The sequence below is a fragment of the Schistocerca gregaria genome, chromosome 8 (genome assembly GCF_023897955.1).
Source record: "Schistocerca gregaria isolate iqSchGreg1 chromosome 8, iqSchGreg1.2, whole genome shotgun sequence".
NCBI lineage: Eukaryota > Metazoa > Arthropoda > Insecta > Orthoptera > Acrididae > Schistocerca > Schistocerca gregaria.
The window spans coordinates 479,707,924-479,730,741 of record NC_064927.1 but is presented as its reverse complement, the minus strand read 5'-3'; the positions used below and the strand labels follow the sequence as shown (position 1 = coordinate 479,730,741).

Genomic DNA, 22,818 nt, shown 5'->3' with positions numbered 1-22,818 from the left:
GTCTGAAAATATTTTGTAGGAGAAAACCTACGTAGGGAGAAATGATCGTCATAACAAAATAATAGAAATCAGAGTTAGCACGGAAAGATTTTGTGTTTACTTTTCCCGCACCCTGTTCGGGGATGGACAGTAGGGAGAGATCTTCAAATGGTTCGATGAACCCTCTGCCAGGGCCTGAAGTGTGAATTGCAGAGTAATCATACAGATGTGTTTTTTCACTCATTTAAAAATCGCATCCCGGAAAAACAATTTAAAAAGATTTGATAACTATATTTCAATCCTGAGAAACTGAAGCCAAAATAAGTACAGACCGATGTTTTATGTAGTGTGATTCAAAAATAACAGTACACCCTTCGCTGATGTAATGTGCGCATATAAAACGGTGAAATGTTAAATACAGTTTTGTCTGAAACCACTTCATTTCCGATGGTTCAAATGGCTCTAAGCACTATGGGACTATGAAACATCGCCTTTGACAAATTAAGAATAACTGTGCTGGTAAACCTCTTACGTTATTTGATTTTCAAACAGCTGAGCAAAACTGAACGTACTCTGACATTTCTCTCTTTCCTTATACTGATAAACAGTAAACTGACACACAATATTTTTTTTCGCGTAATGCTATCTGACTTTCAATAATCCCTACAAAAGAATGGCCCTGACTAACAATAACCCATACCTTTCATGAATCACTTACCTCACAAAAATCTTCGTTACTCGAACTACTGCAATACAGCGAGCGCCAATACTGCCAGCTAAATAAAAGATTCTAACTACTGAAGGCACTAACTACTGATAGGCATACAGTTAGCAAATGAAAGATTTTAATGGAGAACAAAAAATGTATTTACCTTAATAGTGTTCAAAAGTAACAATATATCAGTTCATGACAACCGGTCTTACAAATTTCGTTTTTCTGACGGACACAAGTCCAGATCGTCCGCTCTCAAAACTCTGCCATCTCTCTCCCCACATCCACCACCGCTGGCGGCTCACCTTCAACTGCGCAATCCTACACGCTGTTCACATCCAACTGCCCAACACTACAATAGCGAATATTCCAACAATGCCAACCAGTCACAGACTGCACACAGCACAGTCAGTGATTCTCAAACAGAGCGCTACGTGGCGTTACCAACATAAACACCTAAACAGCCTGAAACTTCCTGGCAGATTAAAACTGTGTGCCCGACCGAGACTCGAACTCGGGACCTTTGCCTTTCGCGGGCAAGTGCTCTACCAACTGAGCTACCGAAGCACGACTCACGTCCGGTACTCACAGCTTTACTTCTGCCAGTACCTCGTCTCCTACCTTCCAAACTTTACAGAAGCTCTTCTGCGAAACTTGCAGAACTAGCACTCCTGAAAGAAAGGATATTGCGGAGACATGGCTTAGCCACAGCCTGGGGGATGTTTCCAGAATGAGATTTTCACTCTGCAGCGGAGTGTGCGCTGATATGAAACTTCCTGGCAGATTAAAACTGTGTGCCCGACCGAGACTCGAACTCGGGACCTGCAGCGCTCACTCCGCTGCAGAGTGAAAATCTCATTCTGGAAACATCCCCCAGGCTGTGGCTAAGCCATGTCTCCGCAATATCCTTTCTTTCAGGAGTGCTAGTTCTGCAAGTTTCGCAGAAGAGCTTCTGTAAAGTTTGGAAGGTAGGAGACGAGGTACTGGCAGAAGTAAAGCTGTGAGTACTGGATGTGAGTCGTGCTTCGGTAGCTCAGTTGGTAGAGCGCTTGCCCGCGAAAGGCAAAGGTCCCGAGTTCGAGTCTCGGTCGGGCACACAGTTTTAATCTGCCAGGAAGTTTCATATCAGCGCACACTCCGCTGCAGAGTGAAAATCTCATTCTGGAAACATCCCCCAGGCTGTGGCTAAGCCATGTCTCCGCAATATCCTTTCTTTCAGGAGTGCTAGTTCTGCAAGTTTCGCAGAAGAGCTTCTGTAAAGTTTGGAAGGTAGGAGACGAGGTACTGGCAGAAGTAAAGCTGTGAGTACCGGACGTGAGTCGTGCTTCGGTAGCTCAGTTGGTAGAGCACTTGCCCGCGAAAGGCAAAGGTCCCGAGTTCGAGTCTCGGTCGGGCACACAATTTTAATCTGCCAGGAAGTTTCATATCAGCGCACACTCCGCTGCAGAATGAAAATCTCATTCTGGACCTAAACAGCCTACTTACAACTTAACATCTGAGGTCATCAGTCCCCTAGAACTTAAACTACTTAAGTAAGAGTTATCACAACAAACATTGTCGAGTGAAGGCACTGACCCATGCGTCTGCCAAAGTGACTTCAGACGGATGCTACACAAAATGTTTCAATATGTACCATGTATAAAGTTGAAAAATAAGAGAACAATAGCAAAGGGGCTAGGGCAGCTGATGGAAGTATTTTATATTAATTAGCGTATCGCATAATGCAGCGGGCCGTTGTGGCTAGGAGCTTCAGTCCGGAACCGCGCTGCTGCTATGGTCGCAGGTTCGAATTCTGCCTCAGGCATAGATGTATATGTGTTGTCCTGATGTTAGTTAAATTTAAGTAGTTCTAAGTGTAGGGGACTGATGACCTCTGATGTTATATCCCACAGTGCTCAGAGCCATTTGAACCATTTGGAATAATGGAGTTTTTACCAGGAATGATTTGTAGTACAATTTGTTTATTATTTTCAATCACAGCATTTTTAGTGTTCCTCTGTCACCAGTTCGCTGCTCGAGCCATAGAGGAATGCAGAGCGTATTTCACGAATTTCTTCGCTGCAGTTAATGCGGCTGTTTTACATATGTCCGTTTTTGTAAACAAACTGTGCGGTTTGCGTCCAGATACAGCCGACAACTGCTGCTGGTGAGCGCTGCGGTCGCAAATTACGATGAGGAACACGCTGTGTCCAGTGAGATGCAGCAAGTCGTTTTAGATCATGCAGCTGCCACAGTGGATATTAGATTTCGCTTGCTTCGTGATGAGAGACACTTCCTATGTGAGGACGGATTTAGTAAGCGGATGGTCAATGCACTACAGTCGATTCGGCTTGTAATTTTTAATAGACGTTTTCAAAGTGGTAATGATGGCAGATTATGATGACCAAGGGAAGGCCTTCCTCAATAGAGCTATAGTTGTTATTGTCTTCAGTCCCATGACTGGGTTGATGCCACTCTCCATACTACTCTATTGTAGTAGCCTCTTCACGTCTCAATAGATACTGTAACTTATAAACTTCTGAATTTGCTTACTGTATTCGTCTCTTGGTCTCCCTCTATGATTTTTACCCTTCCACTCTTCCCTCCAGTACTAAATTGGTGATCCCTTGACAACTCGGAATATGTCCCACCAACCGATCCCTTCTTCTAGTCAAGTTGTGCCACAAATTTCTCTCCTCACCATTTCTCATCAGCATCTCCTCAGTAGTTATGTGCTCTACTCACCTAATCTTCAACATTCTTCTGTAGCACCACATTTCAAAAGCTTCTATACTCTTCTTGTCTAAACTGTTTATCGTCCATATTTCATTTCCTTACATGTCTACACTCTATACAAATACTTTCAGAAAAGACTTTTTGACACTTAAATTTATGCTCTTATGTTAACAACTTCCGCTACTTCAGAAAAGTTTTTCTTGCCAATGCCAGTCTACTGTTTATATCCTCTCTATTTCAGCCACCACCAGTTGTTTTGCTGCCAAAATTGCAAAACTCATCTATTACTTTCAGTGCGTCCTTTCCTAACATGAATCCCTCAGCATCAACTGATTTAATTTCGACTGCATTCCATGATAATCATTTCGCTTTTTTTATGTTCGTCTTATATCCTCCTTTCAAGACGCTGCGCATTTCGTTCACCTGCTCTTCCAAGTCCTTTGCTGCCTCTGACAGAATAACAATGTCATCAGCATAGTTTTTGTTTCTTTTCCTTGTACTTTAATTCCTACTCCAGATTTTTCTTTTGTTTCCATTACTGCTTGTCAGTGTACTGATTGAGTAACGTTGACGATATGCACAAACCATGACTCACTCCTTTCTCAACCAATGCTTCCCTTTCATGCCCCTCGACTCTTATCATTCCTGTCTGGTTACTGTACAAGGTGTAAATAGCCTTTTGCTCCCTGTATTTTAGCCCTGCTACCTTCGGAATTTCAAGGACAGTATCCCAGTCAACATTGTCAAAAGCTTTCTCTATGTCTACAAATGCTACAAATGTATGTTTTCCTTTCTTTAATCTGTTTTCTAAGAAAAGTCGTAGGGTCAGTGTTGTATAGTGTGTGCCTATATTTATCTGGAATCTTCTTTCTGTCTTTTCTGATCTTCCCAGATGTCGGTGTCTACCAGTTTTTGAATTCTTCTGAAAAGAATTAGTGTCAGTATTTTGCAACCATGACTGATTCAGCTGCTAATTTGGTATTATTTACACCTACCAGCACCTGCTTTCTTTACAAAGCAGGAGAGATATTGTTATAAAATATAAAAGTGCAGGGAACCTTTGTTCTAGCACAGCTTGTCCAAGAAAGTATGTAAGAGTGTAGCTGTGAAGTTTGGGAAGTAGGAGAGGAGCACTGGGGAAACTGTAGCTGTAAGGAGTGGGGCGAAGGGGTGGCTTGATATTGGCTGGATAGCTCAGTGGTTAAGAGCATGACCACAGAAGGAGAGGTTCTGGGTATGAATCATGGTCTGATATACAGTTTAGGGGAGAGTGAGGCACAGTGAATCACGGGGCACAATGAATCACATAGCATAATTTCAGTATAATGTGGTAAATTATTTTTTTCTCTGTGCATATGTTGTCAGTACAGCTCTACCGACTGCCATGTTTTCTGCAGTATCTAGTTCCTGCCATTAGTGTTGTACTGGTGATGTGTTAGTTTCGCGACAGTGAAGTAATTTTTGGAAACGTAGACAGATTGAATTTTGTTCAATCCTTTGTCACCAAATTTTAAACAAAGTAAGTCATTGTAACAATATCATACTGTATTTTAATGATATTGATCTTCAAACATTAAGAATGTTCATACATAACCTCACATGAGCTCTCTTTGAACTATGTTCTGTTGGGGCACATTGAACCAAGCTCTCTTGGGGCACAATGAGCCATGGTTCATTGTGCCCCAGGGTGGTCCATTGTGCCCCAGAAACCTTTTAACTGTCCAATACAAGCACTCTGTACTTTGTTTCCTTAGCATGGGTAACAATATATGTGTAGGTATTTAATGCTTTTAAATTACAGACGTTCAGCATTTCTGTTTTATATTATCAGGTTTGAAGGTGGGTTGTTCACTCCGCAGGAAGACAAACAAAGGTCAAAGTGACCATGATGTTATGCAAGAAGCTGTACAAGATGTTCTTAATAAGGGCATGCCAGTTCGCCAAGCACCTAAATCTCATTCAATATCTTACCCTAATCTTCGACGATATGTTCAGAACGTTAAATGTGGTTTCAGTGAAAGATTGACAACAAACTATGACAATCGTAAGGTATTTTCTGTGGAACAGTAGAAAGAATTAGTGGAGTAGTTGTTGCAGTCTTCTAAGATACGATTTGATGTTGACACTAAAACATGCAGGCGTTTAGCAAGTGAGTTGGCTATCTAAAATGGTCTGAAATGTCCTAAGAACTGGACGGACAGAATGGCTGGTGTAGACTGATTCTATGGGTTCATGAAACGAAATCCCAATTTAAGTATCCGAACCCCAGAGGGCTGCAGCTTGTCCAGAACAACGTTCTTCAATCAGTAAACAAAACACCAGTTTACTATGTGGGAAAGATTTTGAAACTGAAGGATGACGCAGTAGACTATCAGGTATCATTTTTGATGTGGGGAAGATTTTGAAACTGAAGGATGATGCAGGAGACTATCAGGTATCAGTTTTTAGAAAAAGTGAAAAAAATGGGAGGTAAAGGATGAAGCTTTTGTTCCAGATAGCAACATACTTTACATGCTCCCACGACCTGCTACTGATGGTGTGACAATGACACAAAAAACATATTTCAAATTTGGAATCAGCTTCGATTCCACTGATGTTTGGTAATTTCAAAATAAGTTACATGATTGTGTGGCTAAGATTTAATTACATGATTCACACGTGAAATATATGTAAACATTATGTTTAAAGTACATTTACACTTCCTTTGTATGCTAAATAGGTTCTTCCAATGAACCTATTTAAAGTGGTTCAATGTACCCCACATGCTGGGCACAATAAACCATTTACCAAATTTACTTCAAAGGCATGCAGCTAAAAACAATTAATGACAATGCAAATCATATGAGGCCATTTGATACTTAAATGATTAAACTGTAACATCTGCAAATCACAACTCTGTGGTAAAATTATTGGATGAGTAACATGGAGAAATATTTTTTATGGTTCAATGTGCTTCGCTCTTTCCTAATCTGACGGGAAGTTTCAAGGCAGAGCACCCTTCAGTGCAGTGAGACATTCGTTCTGCTTTTCTTTTTTGAGATTTCTCGTTATATTTCGGCAGGGGTCTCCAAACGTTTTAGTCCGTGGGCCACATTGACTCCTCCATGAAGTCATAAGGGCCAAGATCTTCCTAGTGGGATTAAAACACCGTAGCACTCCATGATCACCGTAATGTAAGGCTAAAGGAAAGATGAAATCGTAAAAATCTAAGTTTGTGGAAAAAGCTAGCACTGAAACAAACTACAATTTTTATTTAATTACATAATTTTGATTGGTGGACGTACCTGACCGAAATTTTGACGTATTTTATTCTGGCGAATTTAACCGACAGAAAAGTATGTCACTGCACATTCTTCACGAAAGCGTCCTGCAAAGTTAACGAAATCTCAAAATCATTGTTAGCAACACTATTACTGCAAGACGTAACAGAGGTAGAGTATGTCGACGCACTGTTATTTCAAACGGCGCAACAATAAGTTTAGTTATGTAGTCTTGTAGCGAGTAGCAGAGCCAATGTCGCGGTGTACTGGTCACGATAGACCTCGAAACTCAATTGTTGGCAGTATAGGTACCACCTCAAATACACTACTGACCATTAAAATTGCTACACTACGAAGATGACGTGCTACAGACGCGACATTTAACAGACAGAAAGAAGATCCTGTGATATGCAAATGATAAGCTTTTCAGAACATTCACACAAGGTTTGCGCCGGTGGCGACACCTACAACGTGCTGACCTGGTGAAAGTTTCCAGCCGATTTCTCATACACAAACAGCAACTTTGCTTGGTGAAACGTTGTTGTGATGCCTCGTGTAAGGAGAAGAAATGGGTACGATCACGTTTCCGACTTTGATAAAGGTCGGATTGTAGCCTATCGCGATTGCGGTTTACCGTATCGCGACACTGCTGCTCGTGTTGGTCGTGATCCAATGACTGTTAGCATAATAAGGAATCGGTGTGTTCAGGAGGGTAATATGGAACGCCGTGCTGGATCCCAACGGTCTCGTATCATTAGTAGTCGAGATGACAGACATCTTATCTGCAGCCACGTCTCGATCTCTGAGTCAACAGATGGGGTCGTTTGAAAGACAACAAGCATTTGCACGAACAGTTCGACGACGTTTGCAGAAGCTTGGACTGTCAGCTCGGAGACCATGGCTACGGTTACCCTTGGCGCTGCATCACAGAGAGGAGTGCCTGCGATGGTGCACTCAACGACGAACACGAGTGCACGAATGGCAAAACGTCATTTTTTCGGATGAATCCAAGTTCTGTTTATAGCATCATGATGGTCGCATCCGTGTTTGGCGTCATCGCGGCGAACGCACATTGGAAGCGTGTATTCGTCATCGCCATACTGGTGTATCACCCGGTGTGATGGTATGGGGTGCCATTGGTTCCACGTGTCGGTCACCTGTAGCTCGCATTGACGGCACTTTGAACAGCGGACGTTACATTTCAGATGTGTCACGACCCGTGGTTCTACCCTTCATTCGATCCCTGCGAAACCCTCATTTCAGCAAGATAATGCACGGCCGCGTGTTGCAGGTCCTGTACGGGCCTTTCTGGTTACAGAAAATATTCGACTGCTGCCCTGGCCAGCACATTCTCCAGATCTCTCACCGATTGAAAACATCTGGTCAATGGTGACCGAGCAACTGGCTCGTCACAATACGCCAGTCACTACTCTTGATGAATTATGGTATCGTGTTGAAGCTGCATGGGCAGCTTTACCTGTACACGCCATCCAAGCTCTGTTTGACTCAATGCCCAGGCGTATCATGGCCGATATTACGGCCAGAGGTGGTTGTTCTGGGTACTGATTTCTCAGGATCTATGCACCCAAACTGCGTGAAAATGTAATCACATGTCAGTTCTAGTATAATGTATTTGTCAAATGAATACCCGTTTATCATCTGCATTTCTTCTTGGTGTAGCTATTTTAATGGCCAGTGGTGTATTTGGCGGGCCGGATACCGGGGAAGTATGGTCAGCTAACGCGGGCCGGTTTGCCGGCCCACGCGGGCCGGTTTCGGCCCGCGGGCCGTAGTTTGGAGACACCTGTATTACGGGATTGAGTTTAGGAGTGATAGGTCGCTTACGTTGAGGTGCGGCGCCCTGCGTGGCCTCGAGGCTGATGTGCTCCCAGCCGGGCGGCGGGTTCTCCTCGGGGAAATAGGCGATGACGGTGAGGCGGTGCCCGCGGGCCACCAGCGCGTGCAGCAGCTGCCGGAAGACGTGCCAGTGGCTCTTGCTGGGGAAGGGGAACGCTGCCAAGATGTCCGCCGCCTCGCAGGGAGGCGCCAGCGCCGACAGCGCCATGGCGGCGGCCACCGCAACCACCAGCACGACCTGCCGCGCAAACACGACAGGCAAGGCGTCACTCGTCGAGAAATAGTAATAGTCTACCGACAGCGAAATTCACGTACTAATCTACTTTCCTCACGTACTGGACTGTCTAATACTGACACACACTGGTTACGGTTACTACAAGCCACACCACAAGTTGTGAAACGGGGCCAAAATTCTAGTAGTTTACTGTCGAGTTGACATTTTCACACACAGATGTTTTATTGATATCGTATATGTGGTGTGCGTACTGTAAGACCTCCGGTACACACACCATCAGATTATTTGGCTTGTCGCTCTAACGAAGTAGGCGGGTGTCAGCAATATGTCACGTGTCTTACTGTGGCGTGTTTATCTTCTGCCATTAGGTCAGACGCTTGAAATGCCACTTGCACGCTTAGAGTAGCAGATTGACGCTGACCAACTTTAAACACAACTTGATTAATTTTCACAGACATTTTTTTAAAATAATAAAAATCATAGACATTATGTAACTTGATTTTGGATGATGTTACCAATTGACTATCTGAAGTTCCTTTGGGTCTTGGTTCGTTAATCTTACTCTCACATGTCTCTGATACTTGACAAAGTGTCTAGCCATTTATCTTCATGACTATGTACAGGAATATGATAATCGTATTAGGTGCAGACTGAAACTTGACTGTAGACTGGTACAGACTAAAACAGACTAATGCAGACTGGTGCAGACAAATGCAGATTGGTGCAGATAAATGCAGACCAATGCAGACTGACTAATCGGAGGTCTGTACACTTATTATAATACCTCGAATGTTCAGGTATCACTGCGCGAGTGTGATCCGCGAGGAGAAAAGGTTCTACGTTCGCAGCAATCTCATTGGCTGCATGAGTAATTAATACGCGGATCGCCAGAAGCAGAATTTGGTCCATCTCTAAGACAGCGCCACCTCATAGTGCAGTGACAGACGAGCGCTATGCCTGCGCTGTTGTGCTTAGCGGGGCGCTCTAGTCGGAAAGTTGTGTACGCGCTGACTACGCGGAACTATGTACACAACATCATAGAAACCAGCAGTACAGCAATAAACAGCCTTTTAAACACGCCGGTAACGGCAGTCAAGTAATTTACAGCAATGCAACAGTGTAAATTACTTTTAAAAACAGCAAGTCATTTATAGCAATACAACAGCTTAATTTTAAAAAAAAGAAAAAAAAACACACACAAGCTAACAGAATCGCAATAACAGCCTTTCAAAACATGCCGCTAATGTCAATCAAGTAATTTATAGCAATACAACAGTTTAAAAAAAATTAAAGAACATTAGTAAAGAGGCTACTAAAGTAAATACAGAACTTTGTTAATAAAGTACGGGGAGGTAGTGAAGCTACCAACACCGCCACAAAAAAAAAAAAAAAAAAAAAAAAAAGAGAGAGAAATCAAAGGTCTCAGCGAACACACGATTACTGGCAAAAAGAAATGGAGGAATTTAAAAAAAGTTTTCAAACAAAAGCGTCCTGGAATATCATTAGAACATAACAGATATGACGGACGCTCAGGCTAGGCAGAATACTGACCAATTTAAATACGCCCGTAAACACAATTGCCACTCTCAGGCTGGTCACTGCACCGACTTTTAGCCAGTCAAAACTTGTAATAAGATGGCTTAACTTGCTGACAGAATTAGAGCTAACCTCGTGCTAGGATACATTACACCACACAGTCCTGAATGAGCGACCACATGATCAACCAACAAGAAGCATGAATTTACTCATAACACACGACTGAATAGCGAAACAATTGAACTCCCAAAACTACACCTCCCATCAGGCAGTAACGAGAGGAGGAGGAAAGATACTGTCTTCAATTACACCGGTGCCGGGGACAGGATATCCGATCGCCGGAGGCTACAAGGCAGAAGAGCCACGGGTTACGCAAACTTATTACTTAATGATTAAACCTTCCACTCACTTAACTTGCAGTTATGCTCGAACAGGCAGTACACGACCTCCGATGGCAAGGATCCACACATCCGACCGCGTACGCGTCGCCAGCGTACCCAACACGCCACGGTCACGCGGCAACACGCTCTGTCACCGGAGTTCACGTCTTCTCTGCAACGTTAACGGGTCGTGACCGCTCCTTCATGTTCGGTGTCTCCTTTTTTGAACTCCAGTGTTGAAACGGAGGACTTAAAGAGGGTTGTTAACGTCCCACCAAGATGAAATGGACAGCAACTACTCGTGGGGCGATGCTGTGTAGAACCAACCCGCGGGGAGCTCTTCTGTCATCTCCACCCGCTCGATACAAACAATCGACATACATCACATGGCGACTCTGTAAAACCGACAACGCCTGGTCTGCGCTGGGGAGCCACACTGGCCTCCCGTGTCCACCAGACTCTCTCTGCACGCAACGCCCCTACTTCCGCGCCACCACACGAAGTTACCACCGGTCAAAGATCTCACTTCCTCCATAGCAGTTTCCCGGAAGCAAAACGCAGATATCGATAGCACTGAGGGAAAAGACAACCAAGCAGCTACTTACTGATAGACAACATATCAAACAAACATATCAGGGGAAGAAAAGGAAAACCAATGCAATTTAAACACAAGGTGTAACACGGCTCAAATACTTTTAAACTTCTTTCTATTATCGATAGGGTCTATATTTCCACCACTTCCTCGCTCAGTCAGTAATTTCATCACCTTTGCTGACTGTCTGTTACTTTCTGTGTTGCAAACTGCCTTGCAATACTCTGACGGAAAAAATTGCAACGCCAAAACAATTAATGTGGAATAATGAAATTTCAGGAATGCATTTGCGTACCTAACACATTTAAGTGATTAACTTTGCAGGATCACAGGTTAATGTAAGTGCGAGATAAGCTATTGCAAATGGGAAGTGCTGGTGCATTAATAAGCGGTGTAACCGCCATACTGTTGAATGCAAATATGCATTGTTGTACCGGTGCCGGCTGTCAATTTGTAGGATCAAGTTCCATGTCTGTTGCACTTAGTCGATCAATACAGGGATTGTCAATGCTGGCAGTGTATGACGCTGGAGTTGTCCAATGATGTTCCGTATGAGCTCGATTGGAGACAGATCTGGTGATCAAGCAGGCCAAGGCGACATGTCGACACTATGTAGAGCACGTTGGCCTACCACAGAGGTATGTGAGCGAACGTTATTCTGTCGGAAAACACCTCCTGCAATGCTTTTCATTAATGGCAGCGCAACGGGTCGAATCACCATGGCTACGTACAAATTAGTAGTGTCCGTGGGATAACCACGAGAGTATTTCTGCTGTTATACGAAATTGCACCACAGATCATGCCTCCAGGTGCAGATCCAGTGTGTCAGCGTGCAGACAGGTCGGTTGCAGGCCGTCAGCTGCCCCCTTCGAACCAACACACAGCCAGCACATCCCCCGGGGCAGACCCAAATTCCACTAGAAAACACAACATATCTCCACCCTGCCCTCCAATAACCTCTCGCTTGACACCATTGAAGTCGCAAATGGCGGTGGTTTTGCGTCAGTAGAGTGACGCTACACGGGGTGAGGCTCGGAGCGCTCTTTGAAGTAAGGAATCTGTAACAGTTCGTTACATCGCCGTGAAACCAACCGCTGCTCAAACTGCTCTCGGAGATGCAGTACGATGCAACAGAACCATATCCCTAACATAGCCCTTCCCTGACGGTAGTGCCAAGTAGAGTTGTAGCGATTCGTGAATGAGTCATTCATTTGAACGACTGGCACGGATCCCACACTGATGAGCAATACTCAAGTACAGGTCGAACGAGTGTTTTCTAAGCCACTTCCTTTGTTGATGGACTACATTTTCTAAGGAGTCTCCCAATGAAACTCAACCTGGTACCCGCCTTACCAACAATTAATTTTATATGATCATTCCACTTCAAATCGTTCCACACGCATACTCAGAGATATTTTACAGAAGTAACTGCTAGCAGGGTTTGTTCCGCTATCATATAATCATACAATAAAGGATCCTTCTTTCTATGTATTCGCAATACATTACATTTGTCGATGTTAAGGGTCAGTTGCCACTCCCTGCACCAAGTGCCTATCCGCTGCAGATCTTCCTGCATTTCGCTGCAATTTTCTAATGCTGCAACTTCTCTGTATACTACAGCATCATCCTCGAAAAGCCGCATGGGACTTCCGGCACTATCTACTAGGTCATTTATATGTATTGTGAAAAGCAATGGTCCCATAACACTCCCGTGTGGCACGCCAGAGTTTACTTTAACGTCTGTAGAGGTTTCTGCATTGAGAACTACATGCTGTGTTCTGTTTGCTAAAATCTCTTCGATCCAGCCACACAGCTAGTCTGATATTCCGTATTCTCTTACTTTGTTTATCGGGCGACAGTGCGGAACTGTATCGAACGCCTTCCGGAAGTCAAGGAAAATGGCATCTACCTGGGAGCCTGTATCTAATATTTTCTGGGTCTCATGAACAAATAAAGCGAGTTGGGTCTCACACGATCGCTGTTTCCGGAATCCATGTTGATTCCTGCGAAGTAGATTCCGGGTTTCCAGAAATGACATGATACGCAAGAAAAAAACATGTTATAAAATTATACAACAGATCGATGTTAGAGATATGGTCCTATAATTTTGCGCATCTGCTCGACGACCCTTCTTGTAAACGGGAACTACCTGTGCTCTTTTCCAATCATTTGCAACCTTCCGTTCTTCTAGAGAATTGCGGTACATGCCTGTTAGAAGGGGGGCAAGTTCTTTAACTTACTCTATGTACAATCGAATTGGTATCCCGTCAGGTCCAGTGGACTTTCCTCTGTTGAGTGATTTCAGTTGCTTTTCTATTCCTTGGACACATATTTGATGTCAGCCATTGTTTCGTTCGTGCCATGAGGAGCTGTATGCTCCTGCAAAAACACTTGGCAAGCACGCACCCACTGTGCGTGATTGTTGACAACGGTGTTCACGAGAATGCACAGTCGCAAGAAGAGGAATCTCCGGACGGCCACGTGGCTCTACCGAGAGGGAAGTCCATAGTCTTCGGCGCATGGCTGTGGCGTCTTGTGTTGGTTAGAAGGAGCTCAGTTGAGGGCCTGCAGCCAACCTGTCTGCATGCTACACACACTGGATGGTTCTACACTTGGATTTATGGTCAGGGGTGCGATTCCATATGCCAGTAAGGACGCTCTGGTGGTTATCCCACGCAGCCTGATTGCAAATCTGTCAATCTGGTGATTTGACCTGTCGTACTGGCATTCGTGAACCGCATTCCAGGGGGAGTTTTCCAACAGGATAACGCACCCATACATACCGCTGTTGTAACCCAACGTGCTCTGCAGAGTGCTAACATGTTGTCTTGCCCTGTTTGATGACCAGATCTGTGTCCAGTCGTGCATATATGGGAAATTATCGAATGACAATTCCAACGTCATCCACAGCCAGCATTAGCAGTCCCTGTATTGACAGGCATGGAACTCCATCCCACTATCTGACATCCGGGAACTGTACAACACAATACGTGCACGTTTGCAGTTTTGAATTCAACATTCTGACGGTTACATCGGTTACGAATGTACCAGCAGTTCACGTTTGCAATGGCTTATCTCACAACTGTGATCTTGCAAGGTCAGTCACTTAAATATATTACCTACACAAATGTACTTCTGAAACTTCATTGCACTATATTGATAGCAATTTTTCCCGTCATTGCATTCCTATACACCAGCCTAGTGCATGCTGAGGAAAAGAAATGTGCGAAGTGATCACTGGAAAAATATTCATCATCATCATTTAAGACTGATTATGCCTTTCAGCGTTCAGTGTGGAGCATAGTCTCCCTTATAAAATTCTTCCATGATCCCGTATTCAGTGCTAACAATGGTGAATCTTCTGATGTTAAGCGTATTACTTCAAATTCATTCTTAACCGAATCCAGGTACCTTCTCCTTGGTCTACCCCAACCCCTCCTACCCTGTACTGCTGAACCCATGAGTCTCTTGGGTAAACTTGCTTTTCCCATGCGTGTAACATGACCCCTCCATCTAAGCCTGTTCGCCCTGACTGCTACATCTATAGAGTTCATTCCCAGTTTTTATTTGATTTCCTCATTGTGGACACGCTCCTGCCATTGTTCCAATCTACTAGTACCTGCAATTATCCCAGCTACTTTCATATTCGTAACCTCAACCTTGTTGATAAGGTAGCCTGAATCCACCCAGCTTTCGCTCCCATACAACAAAGTTGGTCGGAGCATTGATAGGTTACAAAATTTGTGAGGCTTGGAATGGTTAGTAAAATTTCAAATAATGTTAAGACAATAAGAAAATTTCTTGTCACCACCCAATAAATGTGTACGATAGCGTTCGAGATTAAAATAGAAAGTGGGCGTAGCAATTAATAAATTAGCTAGGTGTGCAGAAAAGGGGATTGTTTTGAAGCTTTTCAGATTCATTAAATCAGAAATATATCAGCATTCCTGTATTTCTTTCCGTCTAGTAGGGTAAAATGTGCTTCTCTTATTGGCTAGTGGAATACTATTTTTCTTCGACTTAATTGAAAATCATTTCGTCCACATTAACGAACATTTTGAAAAGCAAATGGCAATCTTATAACCCAGTCACGACAATAATGCTGCAGAGACATTTCATGGAGTGAAAAACAACTGGCGGAGCAGAAATCTGGCAGCGAAATTGTTATTTAAGTACTCGACGCTGAACTGTGCAACAGCAATCAGGAGCGGAACTGGGAAACCAATTAAACAAAAACCAGATTTTGGAATACACGTACAGATAGTATGCTATGATCCAAACTTTCCATTTGCTAATGACCAGAAAACAGGTTGGAATCGCCAAAGCGACTCACAAAGGGAAAACTCCCCATTGCATCCCCCCTCAGCTTTAGTGTAAGTGGGCCTAGTTGACAGCTGTGAAAGACTGAACACAGATCAAGGATTAAAACAGGATGAAGGTGTACTGGACTGTGAAAAAAAAAGCAAAATAGCAACAGTGAACGGTCCAAGAACATAAAGTGCAATATGCAGTAGCCGGCAGCAGAAATGCCGTCGTGGCTAAGCGGACGCCGGCACGGTAGCTCAGCGTGTTCGGTCAAAGGGTTAGCTGCCCTCTGCAATAAAAAGAAACTGAGTTAATGGATCAACAACGAACTGGAACAGGTGTCTTGCGACGTCCGCCCCGAGCAGATGAAACGAACTAAAAACGAAGAAAATGGGATTAAGGAAAAAAGTGGTTACGGTGTTTGGCTGCCGAGCGGGCGAGCCGTGTGCGGCCCTCCCTGGGGCCAGTCTTTCTTTTTTCCGCTGTTAGCTTTATTCAAACTTGTGTCTGTGTCGTGGTGTAACGTCTGTTTGCAACAGCGAGATGTAGGTAGGGCTCTATAATGACACTTGGTTTTGCACAACTACTCCAGTAGCAGCCGAAAGGAACTGGTTTTGAATGGAACCGTCAACGTCTGGTGACAAGGCGACAAGTCAACTAAAACCTTCAACGGAAAACACGTCTGGTGTGTCATACACGGCATTAGCGATAGTACGTGTGTCATGTGATAGAAATCTGTTATCGTCGCACCTAATTTGTACGACTGGTAAGGGCGTGAGGTCAGCCACCTTGCCCGATATACACACATCAAAAGAAGTTTTGCATCACCTCTATTCCTAACAGTTCTGGAAACTGTACAGAAAACTGGAATAGAGATGAACATAAACATCATTTCCGCCCTTTTTATTGCTCATGAAGTTTTACTACCATACAGCGAGACCTTCAGACATGGTGGTCCAGATTGCTGTACACACCGGTACTTTTAATACCCAGTAGCACGTCCTCTTGCATTGATGCGTGCCTGTAGTCTTCGTGTCATACTATCCACAAATTCATCAAGGCACTGTTGGTCTAGACTGTCCCACTCCTCAACGGTGACTCGGCGTAGATCCCTCAGAGTGGTTGGTGGGTCTCCTCGTCCATAAACAACCCTTTTCAGTCTATCCCAGGCATGTTCGTTAAGCTTCATGTCTGGAAAACATGCTGTCCACTCTAGTCGAGTGATGTCGGTATCGCCGGCAGGTGTGGCCGAGCGGTTCTAGGCACTTCAGTCTGTAAACGTGCGACCTCTATGGTCGCAGGTTCGAATCCTGCCCCAGTCATGGATGTGTGTGATGTCGTTAGGTTAGTTAGGTTTAAATAGTTCTAAGTTCTAGGGGACTGATGACCTCAGATATTAAGTCCCAGAGTGCTCAGAGCCATTTGAACCATTTGATATCGTTGTCCTGAAGGAAGTCATTCACAAGAGATGCACGTTGGGGGTGCGAATTATCATCCATGAAGACGAATGCGTCGCCGATATGCTGCCGATATGGTTACACTACCGTCCCGAGGATGGCATCTACGTTTCGTACAGCCGTTACGGCGCCTTCCATGACCACCAGCTTCGTACGTCGACCTCACATAATCCCACCGCAAAACAGCATGGAATCTCCACCTTGCTGCACTCGCTGGACAGTATGTCTAAGGCGTTCAACCTGACCGTGTTGCCTCCAAACACGTCTCCGACGATTGTCTGGTTGAACCCATATGCGACTCTCATCGGTGAAGACAACGTGATGGCAGTCCTGAGCGGTCCATTCGACATATTGTTGGGCCCTTCTGTACCGCGCTGCATGCTGTCGTGGTTGCAAAGATGGACCTCGCCATGGACATCGGGAGTGAAGCTGCGCATGATGCAGCCTCTTGTGCACATTTTGGGTCGTGACACGATGTCCTGTGGCTGCACGAAAAGCATTACTCAACATGGTGGCATTGCTGTCGGGACTCCTCCGAGCCATAATCCGTACGTAGCGCTCATCCACTGGAGTAGTAGCCCTTGGGCGGCCTGAGCGAGGCATGTCATCGACGGTTGCTGTCTCTCTGTATCTTCTGCATGTCCGAAGAACATCGCTTTGGTTCACTCCGAGACGCCTGGACTCTTCCCTTGAAAAAGCCCTTCCCGGCACAAAGTAACAGTGCGGACGCGATCGAACCGCGGTATTGACCGTCTAGGCATGGTTGAAGAACAGAGAACACGAGCCGTGTACCTTATTCCTGGTGGAATGCCTGGAACTGATCGGCTGTCGGACCCCATCCGTCTAATAGACGCTGCTCATGCATGGTTGTTTTCATCTTTGGGCGGCTGTAGTGACATCTCTGAACAGTAATAGGGACAGTGTCTGTGACCACAGGCAACGTCTGTCGTCAGGAGTTCTAGGACCGGGGTGAGCAAAACTTTTTTGGTATGTGTAGATGTGATCAGTCCCAAGGAAATTACGAAAACATAATAGTTTGTCACATGAGCTGCAACAAATGATTGCAACAGTTTCATAATCACACAATTTTTCTGTGTTCTGTCAAAACATGTGGTTTTATCGTTTCTGAAGTTGCGTTCTTTCGTTGTAACATAGTTCTAACGCGCTTATTTGTTTAAGTGCATTATCTGAAAACTACCTTGAGCAGTTAAACAGAGACTGACTCGTGGCGATAACATATTAGACCTTCTGGTGACAAACAGGCCCGAACTATTTGAAACAGTTAACGCAGAACAGGGACTCAACGGTCATAACGCGTTTACTGCATCGATGATTTCAACCGTAAATAGAAATATTAAAAAAGGTAGGAAGATTTTTCTGTTTATCAAAAGTGACAAAAATCAGATTTCAGAGTACTTGACGGATCAGCACAAAAGTTTTGTCTCAAGTACAGATAGTGTTGAGGATCAGTGGACAAAGTTCAAAACCATCGTACAATACGCGTTAGATGAGTATGTGTCAAGCAAGGTCGCAAGAGATGGAAAAGAGTCACCGTGGCACAACAACCGAGCTAGAAAACTGCTGCGGCAGCAAAGGAAACTTCACAGCAAACATAAACATAGCCGAAAACTTGCAGACAAACAAAAATTACACGACGCGAAATGCAGTGTGAGGAGGGCTATGCGAGAGGCGTTCAATGAATTCGAAAGTAAAATTCTGTGTGCTGACTTGGATGAAAATCCTAAGTAATTTTGGTCTCATGTTAAAGCGGTAGGTGTATCAAAACAAAATGTCCAGACACTCTGTGACCAAAATGGTACTGAAACAGAGGATGACAGACTAAAGGCCGAAATACTAAATGTCTTCTTCCAAAGCTGTTTCACAGAGGAAGACTGCACTGTAGTTTCTTCTCTAGATTGTCGCACAGATGACAAAATGGTAGATATCGAAATAGATGACAGAGGGATATAAAAGCAATTAAAATCGCTCAAAAGAGGAAAGGCCGCTGGACTTGATGGGATACCAGTTCGATTTTACACAGAGTACGTAAAGGAACTTGCCCCCCTTCTTGCAGCGGTGTACTGTAGGTCTCTAGAAGAGCGTAGCGTTCCAAAGGATTGGAAAAGGGCACAGGTCATCCCCGTTTTCACGAATGGACGTTGAACAGATGTGTAGAACTACAGACCTATATCTCTAACATCGATCAGTTGTAGAATTTTTGATCACGTATTACGTCCGAGTACAATGACTTTCCTGGAGCTAGAAATCTACTCTGTAGGAATCAGCATGGGTTTCGAAAAAGATGATCATGTGAAACCCAGCTCGAGGTGTGCGTCCACGAGAGTCCGAGGGCCCTAGACACGGGTTCACAGGTAGATGCCGTATTTCTTGACTTCCGCAAGGTGTTTGATATAGTTCCCCACAGTCGTTTAATGGAAGTAGGAGTGATTTCAGGTGTGCCGCAGGGTAGTGTCGTAGGGCCGTTGCTATTAACAATATACATAAATGACCTTGTGGATAACATCGGAAGGACACTGAGGCGTTTTGCGGATGATGCTGTAGCATATCGAGAGGTTGAAACAATGGAAAATTGTACTGAAATGCAGGAGGATCTGCAGCGAATTGACGCATGGTGCAGGGAATGGCAATTGAATCTCAATGTACACAAGTGTAATGTGCTGCGAATACATATACTCAAGGTGCCCTCCGCCACACACCGTCAGGTGGCTTGCGGAGTATGGATGTAGATGTAGATATTTTCATTTCTGTGAGACGTCTATGTGGTGTCTCGCCTGCTCTCACTATTCATAAGATTTACTTGCGACAGTCACGTTATTTTACGACGTGACTCATATTCTTTAACCAGTGTATAGTACAACTGCCCATATTACAGAAAGGGGACAAACATTTCAATGACCGGACGGACAGTTCGTAATGTTGTTGGAAAAAAAAAAGCACGTGGGAGTTTCGAACACGGCTCCCCCGCTTGGCAGTTCTACACCGTGACCACCTATGACGCCGTAGCTGTTGCAGGATGCTCTTTATTGCACTTCTTCTTCTTGGACCGTTCATTGTTTCTACTTTGCTTTTTTTTTCACCATTCAGTACAGCTTTCTGTTTTCACGCTTGATCTGTGTTCAGTTTTGTAGGGCTGTGCACTGGGCCATCGTACTTCAGTACAACCTTAACTAACGCAATATAGTTATGAACCTGAAGGATCAGATTAGTGAATCACTTTAACCAACCGAACCCCCCCCCTCCCCCTTCCCCCCTCCCCCTTCCCCCCTCCTCCCTCACCCCCCCCCCCCCCCACACACACATACAGACAGAGCCTAAAATGTGCCTAATAAGAATTGCGAAGTTTCTGTATAATCAGAGGTGGCAGTTTGGTTTGTAATATTTGACACAGAGAGCATGTTACCTAAGGACTTGTACAGAGGTGGCCAAAGTTGATATTGTTGACGCGTAGTCGGACCGTGGTGACTAGGGAGCGTTTCCAGTTTAAGCATGTTTCAGTATTTTAACCTTCACCTCGGCTATTAGACCATTATCAGATCAAGCATTTCATAGTACACATGGACTCAGGAAAGCTTCACACAACTGTTTACCTTTTTATTTTGAAGCAGTGACTGTAAGGGAACTATTGTCAGAAGCATTCACTTCTTCCGTTTTTATGACCAGACTAACTTAGCGCCTGCTGCTTCGCTCATGCAGACTGTACGGTCTGCACAGATTCTCTTTGTTTTTCTTTAATCGAATTTTTTCGTTCGCAAATTGCAACGCCTTCTACACTTTTAGTGCCAAATTAAGGGTTTAACAGTTCATCTTTTCCGAATGTACTTCTGTCGAAAAAGCGATTCTTATACCCTGAGTCCAACGTTTTTGTAAATCATGCCTTTTGCATTCTTGTAGTGATCTTTCCGTAGAAACTTTCATTTCCCTTCTTTGTAACTAACAGGGAAGTGAAACACCAGTTTTCATGGATTTTCTAAAATATTTTAATACATCATTTGTAACGGCTTTATGTGAGCCGCTACATGGTTCTATGAATGTTAAGATCAGTGTAGCCAACCAGTGTGTAGAGTTTCTAATACTACTACGTTGGGTCGGAGAGGCATTAGTGGCCACTGGTCAGTACCCGTTGTGAGGTTGTCATAACGTCATAAACTTGAAACCGACCCAAGTGAAGATCCTCCATGTTAGTTACCCCATAACATTCGCTTCTGGTAGTTCGATTCCGTGTACCCGTGAAGTGTTTTGATAAAAAATGCCGGATTGCGTCGCTTACTGGTGTACTAATCGCTCTGAATGTAGTCTAAAGTTTAAACAAATCACATTTCATTCGTAAGTGGACTTACTGAAGCGCTATTTTCTTATATATACTTGAAATTCTGATGCACTGTAAAGTTTTACAGTATGGTTTTATTTCTGTGATTTGACATTATATTTCCTATCAATCCAACGCGAAGAACTCTCTGGAGGTGAGCAATACACTTGGTTTTCATTGTTTGGTTATTCACAAGTAACTGAAAAGTCCTGGCAAGAAATATCCTGGAAATGGGGACTAATGTTTTAAAATGCGATAATTTAATATAAAAGTAAACTTCAGTAAAATGTGTGGAACACCTGTTACAGTGGTTAAATTATAAGCACTTAAAGGGTTACATACTTATGCTATTAGGGTAATTGCAAATTTTGGTGATATACATCTGAGTAAATTAGCTTACCACGCCTATTTTCATTCTCTGCTTTCCTATGGCAACATATTGTGGGGTAACTCATCATTGAGTAAAAGAGTATTCATTGCACAAAAGCCTCAAATCAGATTAATTGCTGGAGATCATCCAAGATCATCCTGCACACACTCATTTAAAGAGCTAGAGATCTTCACTGTAGCCTCACAAAATATATATATATATATATATATATATATATATATATATATATATATATATATATATATATATTCACTTATGAAATTTGTTATTAACAATACGAACGAATTCAAAAGTAATAGCAGTTTACATGTCTACAACACTAGGGGAAAGGATGATCTTTAGTACTCAAGGTTAAATCTAACTTTGGCTCAGGAGGGGGTAAATTATGCTGCCACAAAAGTCTTTGGTCACTTACCTAATAGCATCAGAAGTCTGACAGATAGCCATATAGGATTTAAAAGGAAATTAAAAGAATTTCTTAATGGCAACTCCTTCTTCTCATTAGCCTAATTTTTGGATATAGTAAGTGGGTAATTTCCCCAACGCCCATAAAAGAAAAAAGAAAAAAAAAAGAAAAAAAAATTGAGTGTCATGTAATATTTTGTGTAAAGCAATACCTTGTATAGACACCTTTTATTAAGGTGACACGTTCCACATCGTTACAAAGTGTCGTATTCATGATCTATGGAACAAGTACTAATCTAATCTAATCTGTTAAAGCAAAGTTCCCTATCTATGTCCAGGCTACTTAGATCATTACATTAATGACTGTGTTGTCGTGTTACCCTGTAAATTGCTGTTATTTGTCACACTGATTGTGACTTGGTAGGTACAATTTAAAAACAAAGCAGATGTGTAAACTACAATGGGCCTGACAATCTTAAATTACATTCTTCCCTTCGTAGTTTAACGAATCTTTCACTTTGTTGATATGACAGCTGGCTTGTGTATATGATCCCTGCATTGATCTATCGGACACCAAAGAAAATAAGGCAAGTTTTTTACAAACTTGAGTATTTAAAATTTGCATTTGACTTGAAAATGCAATGAACACAAATCGGTACCTCCAAAC

The 22,818-nt window shown here is 43.5% G+C and overlaps 1 protein-coding gene and 1 non-coding gene across 2 annotated transcripts in view; one reads left to right on the top strand and one right to left on the bottom strand.

Moving 5' to 3' along the window:
- Positions 1 to 22,818, bottom strand: part of LOC126285351 (UDP-glucosyltransferase 2-like) — a 105,569-nt gene that overhangs the window by 48,553 nt on the left and 34,198 nt on the right. The window contains exon 2 of the mRNA XM_049984668.1: positions 8,512 to 8,761. Within this exon, the coding sequence (XP_049840625.1) occupies positions 8,512 to 8,761 (250 nt within the window). The remainder of the gene's footprint in view (positions 1 to 8,511; positions 8,762 to 22,818) is intronic.
- On the top strand, positions 1,713 to 1,787 carry Trnas-cga (transfer RNA serine (anticodon CGA)). The gene has a single exon. It is a non-coding gene; the product is annotated as a tRNA-Ser (tRNA).